Below are 12,166 nucleotides of genomic sequence, written 5' to 3' on the forward strand. Positions count from 1 at the left end.
GTGTTTTCTGCTGTTGCTGATTCTTATATCTAGCCTGACATTATCCATGCTTACCTCCTATTTCTGTTGTTAATAAACTCTTACAAGTGTTACAGTGAAGGAAACTTGGCGTATCTCTAGTCTGTAACATGCAGATACACAAGCTTCTCCATTTTCCCTGCCTCCCATGTGAGCTCCATTCTGTGCCTGCAGTAGGGAAAGGACTTGCCTCTAAGACAGAACCTGTGTACCAGCCAAACATGCACGTGGATATAAAAGCCTTCAATGAAATAGTCTTGCAATCCCTCCCAACATTCTCCTCCACCGTAAGCAGGAAGTGTATAAGATGACGCAAGTACAGTACCTCCTCCTGAACTCATCTTTACTATGATGAGGCCTTCTCCAGAACCCAGCTTATCTGCTACTGCACTGATCACTTCCTTCACAGAGGAAGACACTGGTACCCGGATAGTGGTATAGGTTTGGTCTATGCAGTACACCTTAAACAGAACTAAAGAAAAAAGATTGCACTGTGCATGCCACATGTAACAACCAGAGATGCAACTTTACATCAGTAACCACTCCTCACAAATTAAACAAAGGAACAATAAATCACTACAGTTTTGATAGCTCCCCATGCCTCAGATGTTCTACAATTTCTAGTATAAAAATCGCTGATTTCCCAGAGCTTTTAGTGAACCACGAAGTACTAGTGTTTCAGTACTGCTAAATTATTTATGGCTGCCAATTTAATCTGGCACTGTGTTATGTTCCAGACTTTATAATATCTTAAATCAACACTTCTTTTCAAGAGTCAGGAAAACTGGCTGCAAACTCACTTAATTACAGGAAAATAATTTTCATATTTACAAAATGTATTTGAAAATAGTTTTGGTTACAATCAGAACTTAAATCAAACTGTGTTGCAACCTGTTTTTTACAAGCAAATATGTAATTGCTAGATCAAGAATGTTGTAGATAATGAAGAAAAATACCCTAAGAATAAGCATGCACTTGGGTGTACAGTACAGATGGGCTCACAAGAATAATACATGAACTCAGGCCCCTGGCTGCCTAGAAATCAACAGGATAGTATATTAGTCTGCAAAAAGCAAGGCCGCCCAAAGTGACATGAATGTAAGACATAAAAAGTTAGCAAAATATTCCTTCAGTGCAGCTGCCAAGCCAAGCAGTTCCTGGGGTTATAACTGTCCACTGGATTTTCAGCGTTCAGTGTGCTGCCTGCCCTACGAATGAGAACGGTGCAGCCATATGAAAGGGGCAGTTATTGCTTGTCCACACAGACACAAGAAGTAGTACTTCCCTGGCAGCAGAACTGTTTTGCTCTTTGTAGACCTAGAAGAAAAACTACTGATATGGACAACAGAAGCTGCATGCCTGCCAGGATGGCTGTTGTTCATATGCAGTTGCTTCCAGCCTTTGAAATGGCTCTTCTGTTGGCTTGATTTATGCCACCAGCTTTCTCAGCTATATGACCTTGCATTTTGTTCCCTTATTTTTACTTCTGTTCACTAGCAAGAGCTATCCTTTAATATCAAATACCTTGAAGCAGAAGCTATTTTCTGTGATGAAGATGCACCAAAACAAGCATGGGGACTGGCCCTAGCAGTTGCAAAGAAATCCTCAGATTTATGAGTTTTAAGGGGCATGTATCTTTGTTTACAATGAACAGACCTCATCATCAGAGCTTAGGATTTTGTTCACACAGCAGTGCTTTAACCTGCCTGAAGTAAAAGACAATATGAAAAGCCAGTACAACTGAAAATTATATTCTGATACTGCTGTAAATTTTACCTTAATCTCTGTAGAGAATCAAACAATAGCAATAGGGCAAACCAGCAGATTTTGGTTTGTAGGCTGTGTGCCACAGGGCAGAGATCCATGGCATGATTATCTGCTCCACTCCTATCTCTCAAAGGAACAGCTGTACATGTTAGCTCAGACTATGCAGGGCAGACAGAGGCTCAAACATGACCTTCAGCACTCACTATTTATTGCACTGCCATTACCTGCAGTACACTGTCTATACTGGTTCTTATCTGTTTTCTTCATTCCCTATTTTAAAGGTTTTTACATCTTTCTCTGAGGAAGCACAGTGTTTGATAGCACTTCAAATCAATGATGGAAAATATTGGGCGAGCAAAAGCAAACAGTTTGCTTCAGGCCAGGCTTCAAAACTCTAAATAGGTACTTTTGTTTAGGTTTGGACCACTTTTTTTAAGGGAGAGACTAATTTAGTGCAAATCTCAGTGGCTCAAGAAAATTTTGCAGAGAAGGAACTCACCTTCGTCGCTGCCCCTGATAGGCTGGCGTTTCTGTGCTCTGTCATCACTTGTGTTGAACAGCTGAAGAAGAACTTTGTGCTGAAAATGAATCATCAGGACTGACATTAATGCAAAAAGAAACATTATGGGGTAGGCATGAACTAAACTAGATCTCTTACTAATGGCACAAAAAAGAGTAGCAGTGCAGAATTTGATACCTAATGTTAAAAGCTATTTCTCAATGTGTTGTTTTAATATATCCATGATTACTAAAGAGAAGATGCTTATGGATTTGCTGTGCTAAAGCTTTTACTTTAGAAAATGTACAAATAAATTATCTTACCTTCTTTTGTGGTGCTTTAGGTTCTTCAGAACTATAAAAAGGTAAAGCACAGAATACAGAATTGAGTATTAGCTGGAAGATTTTGTGTACAAAACCACCTATAGAACATGGACCACCTGTCAAACTACAGTAGCAACATATTCATGTTTGCATATACGAAAAGACAAGATGACACCATACTTATCTATGATCAAGGAAGGGAAAATACTATACAAAGTCCATGTAAGCATGAAATAAGCATCCAGTTTAGTTTCACATTGTGTACATAATTTCTTATTCCTTCTGTCAACATTTTAATGAGAGTTTGGTGTTTGCAAGAATGATGTGAAAAGAGGGCCACAGACATTCATAAAAACAAGCTTGCATGCAAACATTCAGTCTTCTATGACTGAGTTGCATTCATAGAATTGATTTTTAATAGATATATGCAATAAGTTTTCTTCATCTATTTACAGAGAAAAAGGGCAGGGGGAGGAAAGAAGCAAAAACTGTTCTTACACTTGCTTTACAGTTTTCTCTAGCTCTGGAAGTTGCTCCTTTAGTGCTGCAATCATTCTGGTATCATCTGATACAGATACATAAAATTCCTGTAAATGATACAGAATAGTCTTTAAATAACCGTAGGGGTAAATGAGCAGTACTCAGGATAGAGGATTATGAGATGACATCTGATAGCTTAATGATTATAAAGAATGATAATCTGCATAGAGGAACACATGCTGGGCCCAACGCTCTATTACTTCTACATGTTTATCTCCAGCTGATTTACAGCAAGTGTTACACAGGCAGAAGGGAAGTCTGATGAGGCTCCTTAGCTCACTGTGTAACCATTGACTGTTTGTGCAAAAACTGCATTTTGAGATTATTAAGGATAAAGACTATAAAATTCACAAATAAACTGGCATGATGGGTTTTTTTTACTCACCACTGTTGCAGTTCTTAGCGGTTCATGTGCTACTGAGTTGTTGACTCTCAGCTGCTCCCATCCATGACAATAAACCTATTCAAACCTCTTCCTGCCACACTTGCATAAAACTGTCCCAAAGAAGGATCTATGTCCTTGCAACTAGTAATTGTTCTTTAACTTCTGGAATAATGAAAGACACTATGTCTGTTTCCAAAGCTTGTCTATTATGAAAAGCTTTCCCATGTGGGCTTGCTGTATGTCTGTCATACTTAAGGCCCCTCTCTGTTTCCCTGTAACACTTATCTTAGATTCAGTTTTAAGCTCCTTGGGGTGAGAACTTCCATTCAGCCAGTAACGTATGGGACTGTGTTCCATAAACAAAATATATAGTAATAATGGCAATCAAGACTACTTAACATGACATTGGCAGTGCATTTTATCTCAGAGACACAAGGATATGGCATCTACCACAAAGACTTTACAACCAATGTTTGACAGAATTAAATGATTATGATTTTAAGGGATCAGAAGGGTTCTGAGGACAAAGGTCTTAAGTTATAAAAGCTGTAGTACAGCTTTCACTCAATTGGAAAGGAAAGTTATAGAAGTTATAGTACAGCTTTCACTCAATTGGAAAGGTTTTTTTGTTTTGTAGAGAGAACCTTCCAGCTTCTTCCTGGCACACCTCAGGCAGGCATAAAGAGCCCCCCCAGTTCAAGCTGTAGAGCCTCTGAACTATCCACAAGAAAACACTAAAAAAAGGCAAATTCATCCATTGCTATAAAGCAATCTACCCATGCAGTGCTTTAAAAGGGGTCTGCAACTCTGGCAGGTATTTTCAGAGGTCCAGAGGCTGACAATGGTTCAAGCACTGTTGTAGCGCATATGCTGTCTGCAGCCAAACCTAAGAAAATAGTTATGAGTTTGCACTTGGAAATGACCTATTTCTCTATAGTTCATAACAGAATCCTACAGACTGGAAACGGGCTTTCAGCTTATCTTGCCTGGTAGGTACTTTTCAGTACAATGATACAACAATTCCTTTATACCTCCAAAAAGGCCATTGCTGCTTCATCTTCTTGTAGTAAATCTCCGTATAAAGCAGCCCACTGCAGAACCAGTCGAATGACTCGCCTTTTATTGTTGAGGGCATAATCCATTTTCTCCTGCTCTGTACCCTGGGAAGGCTGGGCATGATAGGTGCCATGGTGTCAAGGAGAACACTCAGTGATTGAAAATATCAAACCCAGTAAGAATTCACAAACAACTGACTTGCAACAAACCATTTTCAGGGTGTTCAAACATAACTTTCCAATATATACTTTTGATTTCTAACTGACGCTAGCATAAAGACTTGCAAACCTTTCATGTTCATACTAAAAAGCAGAAAGACAGTGAATTCTCTGAAGAGCACAGGAACGATCACAATCCCACCACAGAGACACTTGTGGTAGGGTAGCAGAACACAAATGATATTTGGAACAATAGGGAAGAGTATTAACTGTGGAGACAAGAAGGATATTTCTCCTTGTTCTTCTTTGGAGACAGCTGAAGAAAACAAAAAATGTCACTTTGTGTATATTAACAAATCCAGTCTTCCATTTGTGAAGACCACTGGACTGAATGACCAGTGTTATTCCTTTTTGTTTTTAGAAGCTACTGCAACCCAAGGTGAACCTCAGTCCCATTATGGTAGGGGGACCTGGAAGTTCACAGCCTAGAGGCATGGGGTAAAATAATAGATCCTGCAGTAGCCTCATTTTACTTATGAGGAAATCAGAAGATCCCACTCTATCAAATAAAACATATTTGGGACACAATACTTTGTGACAGTTATTTTGTAATAAACAATAAGAACAAATGGGAAACGTTTCATTGACCTTTTTCATTAGAAGTGTAAACGTTACAAAAATATGCAACTAACAAAAAGGCCAAAGTAACACCTATTGAAAGGAAGAAACCAAGAAAAAAGTAAAGGCACAATGGATAATAAACTGAGATAATTTCAGCCTTTAACCTATGCAAAAATGAAGAATCCCCAGCAGAAGCAGGATATGAAAAATTGTGTGCCGCCTTCTCACTGATCAGAGGTTATCAACAAATACTTAAACTGCTTCCCAATAAACTCATGGCTGAATGTGAAGTAAACACAGAATGAGTGCAGTAACATCTTCAGCTTTCCTTCCCTGATACCAAAATTCTGATTCTGGATTGTCATGAATAATACTATTCCCAACCACATAGCAATGCTTAATATTAAAATCCTGACATTTTTTCACTCACAGTGAAGTCCAGCATCCTTTCAAGGTGCACTTTCAGTTGCTCTAACAAAAGATTTTAAAATATTAATTAGAAAATTAAAATATTAATTAAAATCAACATTATCTAAGATATTTCTTTCAAGCTTCTCATTTAGAAGCACTTCTCTAACAAATACTGATAAAAGATAATGGAAAAAAGCATCTATTAACTCACACTTTTCAAATGATCCCCCTGCCCAAAACCTCTGCAGATTTGACGTGCTACCAGGGTTAGTGAGATGCTTGTTTGACTGACAAAATTCCAGAAATCTGCATTGTAATTTCATTTGGAAAGGTTTAAAATTACTAGAGAACTAAACATGTCAGTAAATTTATGGGAGTAAATTAGTCAAAGGGTCATAAGAAGTAAATAATATATCGTAAGATATGTGCTCTAATGTCTCAGGGAGCAAGTTTAATATTCTACTGAGTAATTTTTCTCATGCCATTTTTACCTTTCAAACACTGTAATAATTTCATGTATTTTTACTTTCTTATTAACTGACTCACCACAGGCACTGGTCATTTTTTCTGTCTTTTTACTGTTCATTTATATTAATTGCTCTTTTATTAACATTATCACAGGGAAAGTCAATGAAGGGTTCTGCCATTTTTAAGGGGCCTACAGGATGAAGCTTCACTGCAGACTGCAATCAGAAGTAAAATATCATGTATACCTGCAACAAGTGTCAGATAATTGTGAAATACTTATCAACACCAACATGGTTTGATTTATATATATATATATCTATTTCTAATTATGTCTAGCACACACTCCTAACTGGAAGTAATTCTGATGTATGTTCTTCCCTGCATAAGAACACTTAACCATACCAGGAGCTGTGCAAAATCAGCACCCATTACTACAACAGAATGCAAACTACTTTGCTGGTGTGATGGTAAAGGAGGTTTACAAAACATTCATACAGAAACATGCCAAAGGGCTATCTTCTACAAGGAACAAAAGAATTTTACACTTCATAAAGGTAATGTACACTTCCTAATTACACATAAAGGTAATAAAGTACACTTCCTAATGAAAAAGGTCAATGAAACGTTTCCCATTTGTTCTTATTGTTTATTACAAAGTAACTGTCACAAAGTATTGTGTCCCAAATATGTTTTATTTGATAGAGTGGGATCTTCTGATTTCCTCATAAGTAAAATGAGGCTACTGCAGGATCTATTATTTTATGAATAATAAAAAAGTCCTAAAAAGTCCTTTTTAAAGGACTACTGTCCTTTAAAAAGATGCACACCTGCACACATGCTCACACGCTGGCACCATGCCAAGTGCACTTTTGGAGATCTACTCTATTTCAAGTTTTCTTCTGGGCTTTGCCCTGCTTCTCTCTGACAAGCTGTAAGCTCTGAGAATGTGTCCATTTCCGTCTCTGTGAAGAGTGGGAAACAGGGGCCCTGGGGCCTTGGTCCAACACACAGAACTGATGCCCTGATCCAGGACAGGGGAGCATGCCCTTGGCTTCCCTATAAAAAAAGAAGTATGTGATTTTTTCTGATATTACAGGACCCATGTGCTTTAATGACTAAAAAAGAGTAGTGTGCCAAGGGACAGCACAGTATAACCACTGAATCTGCAGCAAGCAATGATGTTACTTAGCCAAAATGGTGTACTCTTCCATTCCTTTCAGGATTAAAGAAATTACAGATGACAAAACGCTGCTGTAAAAGAAGTGAAAATCCCAATAATTTATACCCTGTACTATGCTTGAAAGCACTACAGTGGTCTAGCTGTACTCACACTCGCATGCTGCTAGCTAAAATAGTATCTTAAGTGGGTGTAGGAAAATAGACTTGAATTGATTCAAAACTGGGAGCTGGAGCAAAAGCAGTCTCTGACTGAATCACCTTTCTTCTTTTTTAATTTCCTCACTGAGCATAACTAATCTTTCCTTAGTCTCACAGCACCAGCAAACATTTTTATAGACTGATTTTGCTCAAAAAAGATGAGCTTTGTTAGCAACCTTTCAACTCCAACAATAGATTTCAATGGTACAATCAACAGAGCAGTTTGATTTTCCATATTCAGAACGGCCCAAATAAACAGTAATTCAGCTCTAGGAAAAACTAACACTAAAGCAGTGGGACACCAGTTACTTCCAGCCCTCCTCCTCTCTGGAAAGAATTAGCACGATGCCTGCCATGACCCACTTAACACCATGGTCTTAGCCTCTTCTCCAGAATAAATTTCATCACAAGTGAATGCATGTACATAAGTGACACTACCACTTTGATCTTCGGAAAAGCTTTTCCCCTGTAAACAATGAGGTACATTTTGCTTATGCATCCGATTTTCCCAGTTATTTGGTATCAGAGGTATACTATTATAACTGAGGATAGACAAGCCCGAGTCTCAAATGGACTGATTGAATAATATGAGCTAAATAAATCAGAAAGAAAAAAAAAACCCACAACATAAAAAGTGCTGCCCTTTTCTTCCTCTCTCAAAGCTGTCAGCCACAGCATTTCACAATACTTTTGATATCCAAAACTATGTCGTTTTAAAATATGTGCTTGTTTCAGGTGTACGAACAATTTTCTGCAGACCAGTTTATGGGTCCAAAGGTTTTCAAAACAATTACTGTCCTTGCTAGGAGTAACATAAATGGATTCTCAAGCTTGCCAGACAAGGACACGATGCTCTATTTTGCGGTTTCAGAGTGTTAGCTTTCCCAGATGTCACTCGCCCCACTGAGCTTTAAGAAAAGCACATTTTCACACCAATCCGATTCTAAAAAAAATAAATAGGGAATTGAAGTTGTTATACTCCTGTCAGAATTCTATAAAACAGAAAACATTGTGTGTTTATTTAATACTCCCTGTCACTTGATAGCTTCAAGTCACTGTGCACAAGGAAAACTCTCAGTGCCCAACAGCTCCCCAAACTAAATGACCTGCCAGTAACTGACTGATGGACATTTCACAGACTCCTTCTGTAAAACACGCAGACGCTACAAGAATCACCTCTGGTTCTCAATGCTATCCACTGCAAGCTTTCAGCCCCGAGGTATCTGCATGCAATTGAAGTTTCTTGCAGTTTGTTAACACTTGTGATAGACTATTATTATTTTTATTCCTAACTACCATGACAGCACCTAGGACTATTTACTCATTATTCTACTAGTTTAGGCATCCTTTTGCTTAAGGCAGTTTGCAGCTGTAATCTAGATAGTGGACCACTGAAATCACTAAAACATGACCATCTTAGTTAAAATCTAGATGCCGTAGTTCAGCAAAAACCAAGCCAGACAGAAAGGATACAGGAAGAGTAATCCAAACCTTTATGTGATTTCACTTATCTGGTGGAGGAACAGTATATTTCTTCCCATTGGAATGGTAATTAATACAGGAAAGATACCGGTTTCATGCTCCAGGACTATATCTCATCATGGGTATACACTATCCATTTCAGAGTTGTTGAGCTATGGACAGCTGTTAGTCAGACACCGAGAACCTACCCACAAGGCACAGCCTCCATGAAACATGATTTACTTCTTGAGAGAAGCTTCAGTCTCATCACCAATAGGGATAGCTGTTAAAGGGATGTTACTTTTCCCTTACAAAAGGATATTGCGCCATCAAGGCTGGGCAGAGCTGACTATTTGGCATAAAAACACAGTGCATCATAATAAAATCATTTAAAACAGAATCTGTGAAGAGAGAAGAAAGAAAACAGTCAATTAAGCCCCTGCAAACAGCTTGGGGCTCACAAGGATGAGTTTTCTTTCAGCTGAAATATCTTATTAGCCCTCTGCAGATAATAAAGGGGTATTTTTGCACTTTGTTTGTAGGCATTAAGTATGAAAACGGGGAATGAACAAAAATAAGCTGAAATATTAAGCTTTTATTCTTGTCTGCATGAGTTTTATTGCACTTAACAGGCATTTGCTTGTGTCAAAGGGAAATCTGCCACAGAAAAAACCCCACATCTGTGCTAAAGCAAAATATTTGGACATACTTCTCTATAGGTGTAGAGATAGTAGCATAAGAAGAATCAGACCTGCCACATCTGGGTACTTAAGAAATGCTGCTGCATTTTGCTTCAGGGAACTACCAGACAGCACATTTAGGATGTACCACACAGGAGAAAGCAAATAATTTAATTCTTTGCTGTTTTCCTAGCAATGAGCAGAAGGCCTAAAAGAGGTAAATGGACAGTCAAATTTCTGGTTTTATTTTGATTCAAAAATATCACAGCTGCTACATTTACATTAAAATGTATATGAACAATATGACTGACATTTTCTCTGGCAAAAAATGGCATGCTATTTTTTCTGTTAAAATGATCTGTGGTAGTGCTGGTGAAAATCCCAGTTTGTGTTGTCTTTATATTCTGACAAGAAGAAGGAGTCATAAAGCCTGGCTGCAGAGGTTGGAATACGTTTGGCATAAGAATAAACTTTATTTTACTTCTAAACTATGCAAGTCTTATATGGAACCACTGATAAACAACAAACACAATACCCTGGGGTATCATTTCTACACTGCAACTTTTGAGATAAGAGAAACATTTAAAAACCCTGTAAGAAAGGGATGTCAGAAAAAATATGGCAATATAACTGTCTAATGCAATATCACACCATTGTTTACACTGTAATTTATATATGAAAATATCTCTCAGTTGACAAAACTCATGTCCAGATGGGTGGGACTTTTTCTTTGCATAATATTCAGAGCAAAGTGGATTTTTACTGTTTTTAAAGGAATGGCATAAACTAAAGATTCTATTTTCCAGCACTCTAAGCTTCCATACCCTAAAAATAGTTTTGTGTTGTGACATTTTGTATGCCATTAGAACATACATATAATCTTGTAATTGGATGTTTTGGGGAAAAGTTTTAAAAGATTTAAAAACTGATTTATTTCAGACAAATGTACAATGCATGCACACTATGAATAGTAAACTTGTGATTATATACTTGCAAGCTTAAAGAACAACATTTGGCTTGTATTCCTAACAAACAGATACCTATGAAAGGATCATTTTCCTTCTTAAAAAAGTGGTTAAAACACACACTGCAGAAGGATTTCTATAATCTTTCAATTCTTCCACCATTTATGGAGCACTATACAGGTTTTTCCAGTACTATGAGGTCAGTAACAGATTAACTGAATTTATGAACACATATATACTTCTCAGACATCTGCAATGTAAAAAGAACTTGATAAAGGGATATTATGCAGCTTAATATAAAAGTCTCTGCATTTGCATTACTTTATCATAATTAGGAGGAATTTTTTGTGCCTGACTTTTTAAAAATTAAAATAATAATAGTAAGCTAGCAAATATCTATAACCCTAGATGTAAATTCTCTGTTCTGTTTTCTTTACACTAACGAGAATCAGCCTAAGTGCAGCTGCTGCAACCTGTATTCCTGGGACTTTGCCCATGGCATGCTGAGTTCTTCTCTTTTGAGTAACAACTCTTCCAATGCACATGGGAAAGTATCACAAACAAGTAATTTAAATTGAATAAAAGATGAAAATTTGGGAATACTTATACTAGCATAATGCAATGGCCAGAAGTATCAAGATCGTTCACAGTATGAAGTGACATCCAGAACAAGAAGTATGAGTACCTTTATCTTTGGGTGGTAACATATGCTCTGTCCTGTTATTGTTGTGCCTAATTAAAGTCATGAGTAGCAGTCAGGCACCTTTTGGGATTTTGCTCTTCTACTCTGAACCGAAAGTACAAATACAGAAGAGCGGGTTAGGAGGAGTGGACTGTTGTCTTTAATTCTGGATTTCCTAGGTTTTCTTGGGGTTGTTTCAGAGCAGTGGATAGTTCTTATTCTGGGGAAAAATACCACTAGCTGCTTTTCAAAGCATCACATTGCAGTGTTCCCACAGCAAGACCATCTTATGCAGTAATAATAACACAGCCTTTGTCATGTAGATACCTGTTGCTTCGTTTAAAGTTGCTTCAAGGCGCATAGTTTCTAGAAAGTGCTCTAAAATTTTCTCGGGGGTTCCTGACATCACAATATACCTGAGGGACGGAAAGGAACAGTTAGTGTCTCATAGGCAAAAGAGCTAATCAAGAAAGAGCTGTGTACCAGTGAGAAGACCAGGACTGCTGAGTGCCAGAGTACAAAACACCTCCCCTAACCAGAATCTCTGCGTGGTTTAGGACAAAACCACTCAAAAACTTTGTTGGCTTACCCCTGTAAAATGGGAGCAATAACACTATCCAGGGAGTGTGAGATGACAGATGGCCCCCTCCCTGCACAGGTACTCCAGTATTACACCATCACAGTTATATTGCAATCAGCAGAGCTGCACTGGTGCAAACCTGGGGAAGTGCAATCAGAAATGCTTCTCCACTGAA

The 12,166-nt window shown here is 37.9% G+C and overlaps 1 protein-coding gene across 8 annotated transcripts in view; it reads right to left on the reverse strand.

The window, feature by feature from the left end:
• The window catches only part of RAPGEF4 (Rap guanine nucleotide exchange factor 4), a 157,277-nt gene that overhangs the window by 24,142 nt on the left and 120,969 nt on the right, over nt 1-12,166 (reverse strand). For 7 of the 8 annotated variants that reach the window (XM_055718754.1, XM_055718753.1, XM_027810616.2 and 4 more), the window contains 7 exons: nt 11,739-11,827; nt 9,407-9,485; nt 4,564-4,714; nt 3,106-3,194; nt 2,608-2,638; nt 2,285-2,363; nt 344-490 (listed from right to left, as the gene is read on the reverse strand). In XM_055718754.1, the coding sequence (XP_055574729.1) occupies nt 344-490; nt 2,285-2,363; nt 2,608-2,638; nt 3,106-3,194; nt 4,564-4,714; nt 9,407-9,485; nt 11,739-11,827 (665 nt within the window). The remainder of the gene's footprint in view (nt 1-343; nt 491-2,284; nt 2,364-2,607; nt 2,639-3,105; nt 3,195-4,563; nt 4,715-9,406; nt 9,486-11,738; nt 11,828-12,166) is intronic. The other variant, XM_055718755.1, reaches the window with a different exon arrangement.

Source organism: Falco cherrug, chromosome 8 (genome assembly GCF_023634085.1).
Source record: "Falco cherrug isolate bFalChe1 chromosome 8, bFalChe1.pri, whole genome shotgun sequence".
NCBI lineage: Eukaryota > Metazoa > Chordata > Aves > Falconiformes > Falconidae > Falco > Falco cherrug.